The sequence below is a fragment of the Centropristis striata genome, chromosome 1, assembly GCF_030273125.1.
Source record: "Centropristis striata isolate RG_2023a ecotype Rhode Island chromosome 1, C.striata_1.0, whole genome shotgun sequence".
In the NCBI taxonomy this organism is placed as follows: domain Eukaryota; kingdom Metazoa; phylum Chordata; class Actinopteri; order Perciformes; family Serranidae; genus Centropristis; species Centropristis striata.
Window position 1 is genome coordinate 22972038 of NC_081517.1, and position 16472 is coordinate 22988509.

General features: G+C 38.3%; 1 protein-coding gene across 1 annotated transcript in view; it reads right to left on the reverse strand.

Annotated features, from left to right (window-relative positions):
• Nucleotides 1-1375: 1375 nt before the first annotated feature.
• The window catches only part of si:ch211-89o9.6 (transcription factor Sp8), a 33919-nt gene continuing 18822 nt past the window's right edge, over nucleotides 1376-16472 (reverse strand). Inside the window, exons 7-9 of the mRNA XM_059335100.1 lie at nucleotides 16124-16239; nucleotides 8120-8519; nucleotides 1376-3089 (exon numbers count right to left, since the gene is read on the reverse strand). Of these exons, the coding sequence (XP_059191083.1) occupies nucleotides 2443-3089; nucleotides 8120-8519; nucleotides 16124-16239 (1163 nt within the window). The 3' untranslated portion in view covers nucleotides 1376-2442. The remainder of the gene's footprint in view (nucleotides 3090-8119; nucleotides 8520-16123; nucleotides 16240-16472) is intronic.

A 16472-nucleotide genomic window follows, 5' to 3' on the forward strand; every position in this document is an offset into this window, starting at 1 on the left:
TCGTATTTGTTATTTTTCTTTTCTTTTTTTTTTTCTTTGCTGTAAAAAAAATATTTTTTTTTAGGGTTTATCCTGTCTTCTCTTAATCAACAATATGGTATGGTGTGTTAAATCTTCCCATATACAGTAGTGTTCAATATAATAGCAGTCCAATGTGACTTACCAGATTAAGCAGTACATTCTCCGAAAACCAACAAGACCCAGCATTGGTGATATGCAGCTCTTAAGGCTGTGCAATTGGGCAATTAGTTGAAAGGAGTGTGTTCAAAAATATAGCAGTGTCTGCCGTTGACTTTACAAACTCAAAACTATTTTGTACAAACTTTTGTTTCTAGGATTTATCAATCCTGTGAATCACTAAACTAATATTTAGTTGTATGACCACAGTTTTTTATGACTGCTTCACATCTGTGTGGCATGAAGTCAACCAACTTGTGGCACCTTTCAGCTGTTATTCCACTCCCTAACCCCGGACCTACTGGTACCTTGTTTGCCATGTAGCAATTCAAATATACAAAAAACCTGGATTAATCTGGTTAGTTACATTCTACTTTACAGTTACAATCCTACTTTGATAGCCACTTTCAACTTCTTTATTCAACTTCAGTCTCATCATCTCTGCCATGCATTAACAAATGGTATTCCATGCTGAGGTCCCAGACAGTGTTGGTTCTATGCAGACCTGTGACCAGTTTCTTCACAGAGAATTGTGTTTTTTCAACAGTTGCAACTATCAGAAATTGAGCTAATCAAATTGATTGTTCATTGTTCTAGGAGTACATTTTTTTATGGTAAAGATAGCTTTTTCTTTTCATACAATTGCAATACAATGTATCTCTGTGTTAAAAGTTCCCTCCTAATTTTACAATTAATATTGTTTAAATGATGTTGAAAAGTACTGTAAATTGTTGTTTTTATTTGGTAGATTTAACTTTAGGCTGAGATATGCAATTTAGACATTAAGACGTTTGGACTGTTACTGGGAGGAAATTTTAGTAAGACCTTTTTCAATTTTAATTAATACAAAAATAATGTAATAATAAATTGTAAATCCAGTATACAAACTGCAGGACAGTAGTATCACATATTTTTGACTGCCAGTGACATACATTACAAAAAATAGGCTCCACAAGCACATCTATGGCCAATCACAGTCATTAACTATTAGTTAGACAAGTTTCATTGAAGAGTCAAAAACTAAGAATGTAGAACACTGCTACTGAATAAAATTACAACCTTATAGTTGTAACATGGTCAACTCATAGTTAATATTATTTTAACCAAAGTCTACATGTACTGAGGGTCTGTGTTCTAGAAATGTGTTTGTGGCCAAGTGATGCTCAACAGAGACAAAAATGATACCTCAGAGATGAAGTCATTTTGTTTATTTTTATTGCATGTGGTCATCACTGGTAGAGGACCACCTCAACACTGTAACCTGGTAGAACTCAACTAACAGAGGTTGTGACTGAAATCATTTCATTGTGCATGATCGTTTATTGCCCATCTTAACAAAAAATACATGTTCACAGTCCAAAATCAAACAGTGGTTTTCAAAACCGGGAACCAACAAAGGCTCATGGTGTGGTGGGACATATTAAGGAGGAAAAAAGGTTCACTGTCAGATTCAATAGCCGTGTTTCGACTAGGAGGGAAAGTGGCCACCGGGAAAGTCTCAGGCCACATCCTCTCAAAAGTCCGCTCACTCTGCGTGCTAACTGTGCACAGAGTGTCCGGTGCTTGTTGTAAATAAACAGAGATCGCTAAGTGAACACCTCCTGTAGCAGCAGCACATACACACTGTACTGCTACAGAGCTTACTGTAGCTAAGGGCGGCTCTTCTTAACAAGCCGGCCTCCGGCTTGTTAACGGCTCATTAAGAAAAGTAAGAAGGAGTCGCTGGATTTGTCTCCAGGCGCTTTCTTGAAAAATAGCCACTAAGGGGGTCTGAAAAGTCGCTAAATTTAGCAACAAAGTCACTAAGTTGGGAACACTGCTTTGCCGGCTTTTACAAATGGCGTGTGTTGCTGTGGTGTAGAGTACTACGTCACATCCTGCTTAGCGATCTATCCAATCAGTAACCAGGATTTTCCAGGTAAGGGGAGAAAAAGTCCAGACAAAAGCCGGCTCTGGACTGCTGGTATTCATATTAGGGGCGTTCCAGTAAGTGAGACCTGCCTCATTCCGGGTATTGTCCGGCTATTACCTGGTAGTGGAAACAGCCCTATTGTGGCCATATAGTGTAACTACTTTTTACAACTGTGGAATAACTTTCACACCTGTGGAATTATTAGTGTTGGGGTCTCTCAAAAGTAGGACCACGTTTACACGAAACCCTAAAAGAATGAAGAAATGGCAATGCACCTGTGTGTGTGTGTGTGTGTGTGTGTGAATGAATTATAGTAGCATTAACAGTCCTGTCGCCCACAGTCTACTCCTTGATCAGCCCAGCCCCCCCCTTGCCTGTGTTCCACAGCCTGTGGCAGATTGCTGGTGCGTCCTTAGGTTGCAGATCCAAGCGAACCTCTTTCCGCACTGGTCACACCTAAAGGGTTTCTCCCCAGTGTGAACTCTCTGGTGCTTCTTCAGGTTTCCAGCCTCTGAGAAGCATTTCCCGCAAGTATCACAGCCGAAAGGTTTCTCCCCAGTGTGGACTCTTTCATGGGCTTCCAGATTTGACAAGCCGGAGAAAGCCTTGCCGCAGGTTTGACATATGTAGCTCTTCCTGCGGCGATCGCTGGCCACAATGCTGGAAGCCTGGATTTTATTTTGGCAAGCAAAAAGGTTAGCTTGATGCTGTGCTGCGATGGCCACCTCAATACTGGCCAATGCTGCTGTGGATCCCCTGACAGATGGAGCCACTGTGGAACTTGTAGTCCTGGTTGAGCTGATAGCAGAGATAGTGGTTTTATCTCCACTGTGAGTGTTGATGACAGAAGCGCTGGAGGACAGTGTGCTCTGTGCAGAGGGCATGCTGTGCTGTTGCTCAGAGATCCTGTTGCTGTCACGATGCTGCTGCAGCAACTGAGACTCCACACTTTTTATCATGATTGGTTTTCTGCTCCATGAAGGGTGGGAAGTTGACAGGGCTGATAGAAGAAGAAGAAAAAACAAATCAGCACATATTACCACATTTATACACAGTCTATGATGTCAACACACTAAAATACATTCAGTGCACATACCAGGTAGAACATCTTGTAGCATATTCAGTGCAGCATTGTGTAAAATCTACTATTTGCTTTGCAAAAGTCAAGATGGAGGACCAAATCACAAATCACTGTTCTAACTCTAACTTCCAGAGCTATAGAATGTGCTGTATGTGCAATAATTTATTTCTCACTGCAGTTATTGGACTTATTCTGGTCTGTAACAAAACCTTAAGGTCTACTTTGAAATATTCATAGGTTCTGCTGGTTTGCAAACGAGAATATTGTACTTGTACTTCGGTAGATTTTTCTTTACAAGTACTGTACTTTGCTGAAATTCAAGTTGCTTCCGTCACAGAAACAAAAGTCAATGTAATTTTGTGTTTCCCCTAGGTGTTCTATCTAATCATATTTTGTATAATTTTAGGTCTCTTTTTGATAACCAACATCTGCCCTAATGTGCCAAACCTGTGTCTCAGTGGCTCCCCTCCTCTTTCAGTAATTAAGTCCTGTCCTTACCCTTGTCCTGTGCCCACATGCACCGTACAACCTCTACAGCCATTCTTTTCCTCCCACTTCCACCAACAAGTCCAAATACATGGATAGAAAAGGGCCTCCAGGTTTCTGATGTACTGTCTGTACTGTGCCAGACCTTCCAGCATTTTCCTGTGTGCGTTTTGACCTATTTTTGACCTGATTTCTGCCTGCTGATTTGGATACCTTTGCCTGATTATTGCCATTACTTTACTACCGATCCCTGCGTCCATTAACCCTTTGGAGTCCACAAAAGCACATTACTTCTTCATTATGTCATGGCGTAAAAACGAAGAAACTTCAAGCCCTGACGTCAAGTTCCCTCTAAAGTTCTGGCTTCAAACTCTGCCAGTTTTTGTTTGATGATGATAGGCCAAGTAAAGCAGGTGATGAGGTCAAATATATGTAGTATGAAATATAGAACTAGATCCTCATTTCATATATATATTCACATCTGCAACATTTAAAATTCTTACTGAGCATGATTATGTTTCGTAAGTTAAAAAAACAAACTATTTTTTAAACTCCAGTTTTGTTTTTTTTCTTCTGTATCCTGGGTTCAAAATGTTGATCCAGTAAGTCAAAGAGAAAAAATATTCATCAGATCAAATAGGTGAGGTGCTGAAAATATTCATACAAACATGCACTAGCACAGTAAACACTATTTAAGTGGCAGAATGAAAAGTATTCAAAAACTGACAAAATAGCCCAAGACTCCGAAGGGTGAAGGACATTGCTTTATGTGATCTGCACTTTTTCTTTGCCGTATTTCTCATTGACATGTCTAATACACGGTGGATCGGGTGAGTAAGTATGCAAAGAGAGGTTTAAGGTCTTTTCTACATGTTGATGCTGCTCTGCAGGGCATTTGATTAGTGTGTGTTAAGGGCAGGGGCTTGAACTGTTTTGCAGAATTTAAATGAGAATTGTTGCCATGTGCATTCATTGCAATCACATCCAAATCAACCAACAGTCACAAACACCATATCAGTGACATATTCCGGTTATGTTGTTTGTTTAATGCAGTAGCAACTAGAGTGATCTTAGCTCTGAACAAAAGAGCAAGTTCAAGATAATTTGATGCATTTTCAGGTGATAGGCATTCTCAAATTCTCCGATCTGTGGTCTGAGGAAGCTTTCATCGCATCAATCATTCGAAATGTCTCAGTTTCGCAAGTCAGACACTATTGTAGGGCTCACAGCTACTCCGCAAGGTTCATTTGGATTAAAGACTGAATGCAGTGAGATTTGTGTCAACAAATTCTCTCCATGCTTCAAGATGGAGGACCCTCTTTGTTCCCCAAACAAAGACAAACGACCCCTACCCCCACAGGTATCTGCAGATACCTAAAGGCGTCTCATTGGCTGATACCAACAGGAAATAGAACTTCCAGGTTGAGACACAAAAGTGTCCTGCAGCCATCCCTTCTTCTCTTCTCTTCTCGACTCCCTGAGGAACAGCATGCCTGCTGTCCTGGTCTGATCTTCCAGAAGGAAGACCAGGCCATCCCCCTCTGTCTCCAGCTCTAAAGGAAGGCCGGTGAGGCCCAAACCAAGTGGGCCCACCACGACGCTTCTAAGTTTCCTGCCTGTGATCTATACTGGACATAATCACAGAGACCCTCACCAAGCTTCTGGAGCCAACAGCAACCAACGCTACAACCACTAAAACCAAACCAGGAACCAGATTCTTCCTCAAAAGGATTTCTGCTTTCCCTTTCAACTCTGGACTCTGTGGTATAGTACTGGGCAGTTAGTAAGCAAGAACAAGTGTGAAAAGCTTTAATCAATGGTGTGATCTGTTGTGTGTTTAAGTATATTTGTTGGGATATTTTGTGTAGCTAGATCACTTGAAGTTATATGATTAATGTTGCTCTACATATCTCAAGTTGTACATGTAATTTAACTATGACTCATTTGATTTGCTCACACACTAATCCACATGAAATATACCTTTAATTTGGCTTCCCACAACACATAGACCTTCAAGACCGCATGGTCTATTGTTCTTCAAGAACAAAAGGGCTTCCGCCATTTTGATTTATTTAAATGACCGCCTTTCGGCAGCCATTTTGTTACATTCTTTCTCACCTACATTTCCACTGTAAATAGTCTTTTAGATTAGTTATTGTGTATTCTGTTTGTCTTGCTTTATTTAGAATAAATATGTTTTTGGATTAATATGCTTCTCCCTTTAATGTTGCACATGAATGAGTGATTTGCTAAACCTCTGCTATGAGAAGAACTCAAAATTCCTTCAACCGTTACTAAATATTAATAAGGTAATTCGATTATAATTATATTCATAATTAATAATCAATGTTCCAAATTGATAATTTGTTAACTTTATGAGACTGATTAACTATGATTTGCTATCTTTTCCTATTCCTAAGTGAATAGGGGTGCCCCAAAACAACCTTAATTCATTTAAAGTATTAAATATTAATTTAGTCAATTTCTGATAGCAAAATTGACCTAAATTAGCTTTACCTCTAAATATTTTGGTACCCCTGCTGGAGGCAATGTGTATCTGAACCAGATACCCCTACACTATTTCAACCAGAACATTAAAATACCTTCAACTGACCAAGGGCCGTTTCAAACATTTATGTCACTTACAAAATCAGTGTTTCCCTCCAAAATGATCTCTAAGTTGTACCACAACATGCTGCAGGGTGGGGCAAAGCACATATTATGTGAAAGAAAAATGGGAAAGAGAAGGGAGCTTTACGATAACTGAGGAAGACTGGGAGCACATCTGTAAAATCCAGTGGGTCTCAACTGGGTCAAATATCTGGCATGAATTTTGTTGGAAAAACACAATGCGTTTTTTCATTACACCAGCTCAAAAAAGACACGGTGGAACTGGAGATGCCTGCTGGAGGTAAAGAAGGAGCTCATCATTTCCATGTTTTCTGGAATTGTCAAATTATTCCAGGGTATTGGGTTGATTTTGATTCATCACCATGTGTAGCCTGGGTATACCCCATACTGCCTTGCGCGCTCGAATTTCATTTCGAACCTCCACACAGTCTGGCAACTACAGCTGTTTCTTAGCCCTGTTTTAGGGATCCAATCACAGAACGGGGAGGGACGGCAAGACGATGACGCATACTACTCGACAGATGGAAGCTTGTAATTTTGTAGTTTTTTTACGGATCCAACATGGCTGCAGCAGACGCAAAACTCTCTTTAGCTGTAGATGGTGTTTTAATAGTTTAGAGCGAAAGTTGATTTTAAAAGAAGAACAACATTTGACTTTACACTCCTGTTTCACCATCAAGAAGGATGTTTTAGCCTTGCTTCCGACAGGATTCGGCCAAAGCCTAATCTACCAACTAGCCCCGCTACCGCTCACTGCTGTAACGCCGGTGATCTGGCTACGAGTCGGGGGACAGCGGAGCCGCCGAGAGACCCGCAGCAGCTCGTCTATTGACCATAACATCAATGGATGTGTGTGGCTGAATGACATGAGGGGGAATAAGGCATGAAAATAATTAATCTTGCAGAAAGCGAGAACTGGAGAAGCAAAGCAGCAAGCAACACTCTCTCACAGACACACACACAACAAACATCCATTTCTGTTGCTCTACATACGTCATCTGGTATAACTGATACGATTGGCTAAGAGCTACGTACAGACGCTTTTGATAGACATTCTAAGCGCACAATAAACGCCTCTGGAGGATCTTAAACCAGCCTCCTCTACAGAGAAATGAACGGCTGGTTTCCAGACTAATCTCATTTGTGATTAGTCTGGCGCTAGCCAGGCTACATCATGTGCAGAATGTCTTCTCAATTGTTTCCCCCTTTTATTTGAAACTGTGTATCTCGGTAACATAATACTAGACGGCTTTAGTAATGGAGACAAGAAACTGCTTTATATTCTTTAAGCAACAAGCAAGAAGGCCATTACCAGAAGATGGCTCAAGCCTGAGCAACTAAGAAATGAGGACTGGATCAACATTATACAAGAAATCTACAAAATGGAAAAAGTGACTTTTCAACTAAAATTGCAAATGGACTTATTTTACAAAACTTAGTCAAAATGGACAGAATGTGTCAAGCTCTGACTTTATGTAAAGCTGTCGTTTAACTAACGTTTAACTAACGACGACTGCTGCAAATGATGATGCTAGGTGGAAAAGATGATGCTGTGTGGTATAGGTACCCCCCACCCCAACTGTTCCTTTTCTTTGTTATGTATAAAATGTTAAAAATTCCTCAATAAAAAGTAAATTAAAAAAGAAAGAAAAAAGAAATGTCTCAGTTTCTAAACTTTCACAATCCAAAGTTATTTGATCATTATTCATGCTTTGGTTATTGTAACAGTCATCAGTGCCTGACATGTCATTTTTGCTCAACAAAAAAAAACAAGAAACAACAAAAACAGCAACACATTAAGCGTGTACAGAGTAAAGGAGACCATCTCTTACCTTGTGACATAGCTGGCTGGATGTGAACAGAGGAGAAACTTTGCCCTCCACTCATTCTCACTGCTGAGGAAACTGAGCCTTGTGATGACTGAAGTCCAGGTTGAGGTTGAGGTTCAGCATCTACAATAATAACTCGATTCTGGTCACAATCTGCTGAGTCATCAGTAGTTAAATGGCATGAAGGGCCACTATTTGCCAATACAGAGCTATTATCAGGGGCCCAGTGGTTGAAGAATGTCTCCAGTTCAAACAGAGAGTATTCAGAAGTGTGAAGGCTGTTGTTGCTGGATCTCTGTGTTCTGGGATTGGCTGCTGTGTTGTTGTCTGGAGCCCTCAGCTGAACTGTTGCTATACTGCTCGACTCTTTGGATACGACAGCCGTCGACTGAGGTGCTGCAGACTGGGGAGGAAGAAGGGAGGGGAGAGAGGGCAGAAAGTGCATTAAGTCCATGGAGTCTTGGGCTATTTTGTCCATTTTTGAGTCCTTTTCATCCTGCCTGTATACAGCACTTAAAAAAATGTTTAAATGCCATGTTGGTATTTTTTTTTCAGCACAACCTCACCTATATGACCTGATAATAATAATAATATAATGATTTTTTATTCTGACTTACTGGATCAACATTTAGAACCAAAAAGAAACAAAGAAAAAACAACATAAATGTGATCTTGTGATTGTGTGATCCTGTCATCCAACTCTGGTTTTTATTCTAGTGGGATTTTATGTGGGTCTTGTGTGTTTAGTAAGTCATTTTGTGGGTTTTTTTTTTTTGTCATTTTGTGTCTTTTTTGTGTCTTTTTTAGTAATTTTGTGTCTTCTTCTGTGGTTTTTTGTTGTTGTCGTTTTGTGTCTTCTGTGTTTTTTTTGGGTCATTTTGTATCTTTTTGGTCATTTTGTGTATTTTTTTGTAATTTTTGTAATTTTTTTTTGCAAATATAACATATAAGAGGGTTGCATCCAGTTCTATGATTTTATACTAAATATATTTGAGCTTGTTTCCAGTTTTACTTGGTATATCATCATCAAACTGAAACTGGCCTCATGGAGTTTACAGCCAGAACTTTAGAGGTAAATTTACAGTAGGGCTCCACGCTGCTTTGTTTTCTAGTCTGGATGTCATCAAGAAGTCTGGATTTGGATTTTGGTGACTCCAGAGAGTAGTTTGGATTTTTTGGAAGTGGGGTTTATGAGGTATCTTTCCATTGCCAGTGTATAATCTACAATATATGGCTGTCGGCATGCCCACAGTTTGGAATGGCTGACGAACCAAGTTTCAGTTTCAGTTTCAGTGGACAGTAGAATATGTTATTATCACTTTATTTTGCCTTCAGACAGCCTCTTTCTTGACTTCCATCTTGCTAATTAAGACAAGACGGCTCAACTCAGCTTTCTATGTCTAAGTCTGAAGGCTTATATGCACAATTCCCTGTCGTGAGTCCAAAATTTATTTTTTTGAAAAGCATGTACACTGTAAAAAAAACAAAAAAAACTGTTGTTTTTATGGTAAAAAAACTGGCAGCTGTGGTTGCCAGAACTTTACCGTAAGTAATACGGTGCAAATTTTTCTAATAATACGGGAAAATGATATTAGCACTGTTGATTTCCTGTTTAAGATGCCATTTTAGTCGATATTTTACTGCTAAAAAAAAAAAGTTTTTACACGCTGTTCTGCCATATAATTGACAATAAAATACTTTATAAATGCTGCCTGAATTAAAGATTTCACCATTAAATATTACAGTATATTTCTGTAGAGATATGGTGTTTAGTACATTTAACAGTGAGAAAAAGTATTTTTTACAAGAGTTAATGCAAAAATGATGGCTTGTATATATATATTACAGTATATTTTTTTACTACAAACATGGTGCCAGTGTAATTAACAGTGGAGTAATGTATTTAAAAAAAAAAAAAAAATGTAAAAAAAAAAATACAGTTTTGGCTGATGTATACATTTAGGGTGTTTCATTGTTACTGAAACTGAATTAACCCATTTATCATTTTACATTTTTTTACTGTCATGGTTTAGCGGTTTTTCACTGTAAAATCTACAGACATTCTTTACAGTGTATGTACTTCAAACAATGTGAGAAATCTAATTCTCCATGGGGGCATATAGACTTTCAAGGTAATCTAAATATATTATTACTATGATTTAGAACAATGTACACATGGAGCTATATATTTTTTCAGAATATTGTGTCACAATTTTGTAATGCAGGATTTTCAAGAAAAACACAATGCGCTGTTGAGTTTTTGTAAAGTTTTAATGATTTACATTCCAAACTATGCACATTAAGCAGGTTTTTACAAAATTGTGACACAATAAAAAAAAATAGTGTTACATTTACACTATATGTTGGTTCTAGATGGCTTGTATTTTACATAAGTCACACTTTAAATGACACATTCCTCAAGAACATAATTATTCTTGTAGGTAAAACAAAGAAAAATATGGATATCAAAGGTTCTGTATGATTAAGACAATCTAAATAAATTCAACACTGGAAGAACATGTCTAAATACAAAGAAAAATGCACACAACATTGCTGACTGAAAATGTATCCAAACAGTATCTAAACTCCACTCCTGTCCTGCACTGTCCAAAATGTCTTTGGTTTCTATTTAATTATCTCAGTGACTGGGAGTAGTTGTTGTTGTTTGGCTTCATTTGGAGATTTCTATCTATGGCAAACATCAAATAGTTAAATACAGCTCTGGCCCCGTGACCCTGCAACAGGCTCAGCATATCAACAGGCCTTTATTTCTAAATTGCTCCCGATGCTGCGTTCATCGGTGTGTGAATGAATTCCCAATGGTGGCAGGTGGCACCTTTTAGGGTAGCCTCTGCCACCAGTATAAATGTGTGTGCGAATGGGTGAATGAGTGCAGTCTGTAATGTAAAGCGCTTTGAGTGGTCGCAAAGCAACTAGAAAATGCTATATAAGTAATTATGGTCCTACTCTCTGGAATTCTTTACCACATGAACTCAGGTCTGTTACAACAGTGTCTCCCTTTAACCCATAAGAACCCCGACCCAGTAATCCTTAAAGGAAAATTATGGGGGATATACTACATAGAACACATTTATGATGTTTAAAAAAAAAAATCTACACCTAAATGTCAAAGATCTGTGATGTGACATATACATTACATTGGGCATTTATGGTATTTACGTTTATGATATTTCTTAATTAAAAAAAACAAAACAAGCCACATTTTCTGCTTACAAAAACAGAAATTTGCCTTTTTCTCTGCATCCCTACAACATATATCAAAATTGGGACATTAATAGTGGTTTAACAATAAATAATTTTTCAGATTTGTTATTATATTATTACAAATTATGTTATGTTATTGTATTATTACAAAATAAGAATAAATCAATAATGAATAAAACAAATAACCATTTTGTTTGCATCTCCATAACATATATCAAAATTGTGACTTTCATTTGTTCAGGAAATCTGGCCACAACTTAAATGGAATACAGGACACCTTATTAACGGGTTAGAATTGTTAAATGGGTTTAAACTCTTAGCCTTGAAAAAAAATAAGCTTTTTGAAATGAGCTACTTTTTCACATTTCTGTTTCCAGTCACAGCCACATGTTGGAGAAGTCACTTCTTGTCACAGTCACATGACCGCCACACCAGGGTGTTGAGTATGTGTCGCTTAGGGATTTAATGAGTTAAGATGAAACATAAAGCTGAATATGGGAGATTCTAGAAGATGTAAAGTGTTTGTTACACGGGTGTCACCATGGCTTCTTATGGATTAAAAGCAGACTAAAAACATTTTTTTTTCTCAAGCTTTTAGTTAGGTAAAGGGTAAAAGGCTCTTTTAAAAGCAGTACTATTGTTGTTTCTTTTAACAATGATAATACCACTAACTTTTACCCAATTCTACCCTCATTTATGCTGTCTTATATGTTTTTATGTATGTCACATTATTGTATGTTTTTTTTAATATGTTTAATCTATAATGTTAATGCAATGTTTAGCGTATGTATATTGTATATTTCTGTCATGTATGATTTTTACTTTAAGCACATAAATTTGACTTGACTTGATATAAATGCAGGTCCATTTACCATTTCTAATTTCCCATGTTTTCTAAAAACAGTATTATATACATCATAACAACAGGGTCACGTCATACTCACCACCCTGCTGCTTTATTTTTTTTAATTTAATACAAATGTTCTATTCACACTATTTCCAGTTGCTTCTTCTTTACTGTTTATAGCCCTTCCTTTTCATGGTGGGCTGTTAATGTGAAACTTTAGTCAAAGAAGTGTTGACTTCAGTAAATAGAAAGCTTAGCAGTGCTTCAAAAAGTAGTTGTTTGTAGAACCCATGGATTAAAGTTAAAAAAAAATCTTCTGACTGAAATTTTATTTGCGCTACAGCCAAGTCACGTGCAGTGTTTGAAACATGTTCCAGGTTAAGTTACTTGACATCTGCTGTAGAAATACTAATGCATAAGAATTCAGCACCAAATGCTGCCATCACATTTAAATGCTCAACCAATGCTGTTTACAGGCGGAGGATTTTAAACAGCTCTTCTATTGCATCTTGCATTTTTTTTTTGTCTTTTCAATTATTTTATTTTTTTGCAAAGCTTGTCTTTACTCTCTAAAATAATCAAGCATAACTTTTCATTACATGTTTTTTCCCTTATTATTTCAAGTAAACCTTTTATATGTAAGAAAATAGAAATAAAAAAATACATTAATAAACAGCCCCAGGATTAAATAACAATCGGTGCAAATCTCTATAGTGCTTTGTCTTATTAAAAAAATGAACAACAAACAGAACAAGCATCAAACAAACAACACCACAATTAAATTGCTAATAGGCTAACAGTTAGCTCTGTAGCACAGTTAGAGATGTTGTTAACTCAAGATCACTATGTTTATGATCAACAGAGAAGCTGTGCATAATTAGCCATGTGATCACGGTCGAAACTGTCGATAAGCGACTAAGCTAAAATCGAAAACCATACGTCCCCTCCGGAGTTTAGTAAATCCCTCTGGGAGCCTTTTTGTAATGGAGACACGCAGAGTGAGCGGACATTTGAGCAGTGGTGGGCCATCAGGGCCAGCAAGGCCTTCTCTGCTGGCCTAACATAACCAGAAATCATGATCATAATTATGATAAAGGTTAATTTAATTTTTTATTTTCTTTCCCTAAATATCTAAAAGTATTCATGTTCTCTTCATGTCATATTATGCTCCTTCCAGTGCTGTTGTTTTTAGGTTAGAGTTTTTATCCAATCAGAATTCAGCTATCTTATGTTGCCAGGCTGTATGAAATCTGCCCGGGCCTTCAGAATCAACAATGCGGGCGTCTGTGCACTGTAAGTGAACGGGCAAATACAGTTGATAGATAGTTGCGATAGCCAATCAGATCACGAGTTGTGTCAGTAAGGCTCTCTAGCTGGCCTCACGTTGAACGTGACATTTACGCGTCCTGTGATTGGATATGGATACTTACTAGTTTGAGCCACGGCAGTGCTATGCAGATCAACAGAGTCACACCCGGGACTGTTAACGGTATGTAAATAATCTGGCGCATTGTCGCAGCTGTGTGGTTGTACTCAAAGCAACAGGTCACAGAAAGTCGTGATACGTCACGTTTTGACATGAAAAAGTTTTTTTACAAAGAGACTTGTTTATTGTGTCGCTGTCGCCAAAGTATGGCCGTCTTGTTAGTGTCTTTCTGATATTAAACTGCGATTTTGCAATGTATTGTACAATCTTGTTAAAGCTTGCATATTCTTTGTGGACTCATTTAATAAAACTTTTTGGAAAGATAATTTTAAAGACCCTTTTATTTTTAAGTTATGACAGTAGCATACCAGATATGTTTTAATTGCTGATGCGGTATTGTTGATTTTTAAAATGCGCTGGATAATAGCCCATTTTGTAAACAACTGAGGTGGTGCAATGCCTAGTAGTGCTTAAGTGTGTTTCTAACTACTCTCCAGTCCTGGTGTTATAAATGCTGGAAAATGAAAGGTATTTAATGACTAAGTTGGACATCACTGAAGGCCTAAGTGTGAAATGCACCGCCCGCCACTGCATTTGAGAGGGCGTGGCCTGAGACTTTCCCAGCGGCCACTCTTTACCTTAACCCATTGACGCCTGAAACGCCTGTAAAACCTCTGGGCGATTTTAAAATCAGCACCTAAAACCTGAAGTTTTTCTTGAAATTCAACAGAAGTGTCAACGCTTCTACTAAATAATAGATTTTTCAGCCTCTGTAGCAGATAGAAATGAAATTCAAAAAGTATTTCAGAGCTTATACAAATACTACAAAACAACATATCCGCTTTCCAGGCTTCAATGGGTTAAAGGAAACACGGCTATAATGATCTCATAAGTGGTCTCTGTGAACTCCAAATGAAGGAAATCCGTCGTAGCAACGGAGAACTTTAATCCATGAGAACCAACTGAAGTCATTAATTGAATAACACAGTATTTCTGTAAGTGAAAGAGTTCTCAGGAGAGTGGTGAGTATGACATGACTGTTATGCTGGAATTAGTGCTGTGGAAATGAAATACTGAATTTGTTAGTGAGCCATTAAAGTACAATTTACCCTTTTACTTGTTCTTGCTGCCTTATTGTTTGACATAACAGCCCAACTGATGAACTGACCGATCATATGGACGTTATCATTAGCTGCTATTGGCCTATCAGAGACGTGCAGATATTTTTGTTTATGTTGTTCCCATTTAAAAACTTTTATTTACATGGTTAGCAATTGACTGACACGAAGCAAACAGTACTGATATTTTACTATTTATTCTATTATTCTTTATTTTCTCAGTTAATTTCTAAAATTGGTCGACAATGTCATACATTATATGTATAATGCATTTATGCATATTATGTAAATATTATGCATTATGCATATTATATATATTCATAAAGTTATTTGTTCAAGGAAGCAGCTTTCCGAGTACCTTTGCATAGTCATATTGGTGCACAGTCCACATCCATAATCCATATCATTCCAACTCAAAAACTGTATTGGTTGAATATAGATAACTGTTTTTGTCCTATAAAAACTGTTTCAACCCCATAAATATTTGACACTGTTATGTTGTTTGGCACTATTGAAAGATGGTTGTCCTTTGTCCTTCAAAGAGTTTTGACTAACACCTAGGGTAAAAAGAGAGATCCCCTGTGGCTTCTTTTTACTCCAGGATGGTGAGTTAGAGTTAGAGGATTAGGTTATTGTTGGAAAATTAAATAGTAATTTGGTTATGAAATATACTGCTTATTATTTACAACTCTTTCTGTGAGGTTGAGACCCAATAAAAAAAACTTGGATTTTTTTGTCTAAGATGGTCCTGACTGCATGCCTTGTGGGTGGTGTCTCTTTTGATGTTTTTTCAGGTTGCTTGGGTCAGAGAACCTCTCGGGGCAGAGTGAGCACTTGTACGGTCTCTCCCCAGTGTGGATGTTCTTGTGGATCTTCAGGTTCCAGAACTGGGAGAATTTCTTACCACAAATGGTGCAGCCGTACGGCCTCTCTCCTGTATGAGTCCTGAGGTGGGATTCTAAATTTGCTGGGGAGCTGAACCCTTTACCACAGAACCTACAGATGCAAACTCTCTTCTTGGGGATTTTCTGCTGCATATCAGCACTGCTAGATTTGCCCTGACCCCGACTTTGACCTGGGTCCAGAAATTGTTGGGGCCTCTGTATCTGACCTAAAACCTGGACGGGGTCAGACTCCTCTGACAGATCGATAACAGGAGCCTGTTGCTGAAAGGACAGAGAGGAGTGGAAGCCTCTAAAGCTTTCGACAGCCAACCCCCTTCCTGCTGAATTCTCAACAGCCATTGCCTTCCCTGAGCTTCCAAGCTCTGCTCCATTGAGCATTGTAGGCAGGCATGAGAGGGGGGCGCAGTGTGAGGATGGCCCAGGGAGGCTGCCGTCACGACAATAACTACCCCCATCACTAGTCCACAGCGAATGCCCATAGCTGACCTCTGAGAAGCCCTGCCCAGACTCCTGCAGGTCAGACAGCTGATTGGTGGAAGGTTGTGAGAGTTCATCAAATGGCAGAGCTGCTCTGTAGTCATCGGTGCTCGACTCCACCAATCCTGGATACAAAGAGAAATGTTAAGACAGAGAAAGAGTGACTCTGTATCTACAGGAGAATTAAATAAAGCATTTTCAGGCTTTTTTTCGCAGGATTGCTTGGAACTCAATGTTGGGAGTGTCAACAGTGTTGGTGCTAGATGGCTTGTATTTTACATAAGTCACACTTTGAATGACACATTCCTCAAGAACATAATTATTCTTGTAGGTAAAACAAAGAAAAATATGGATATCA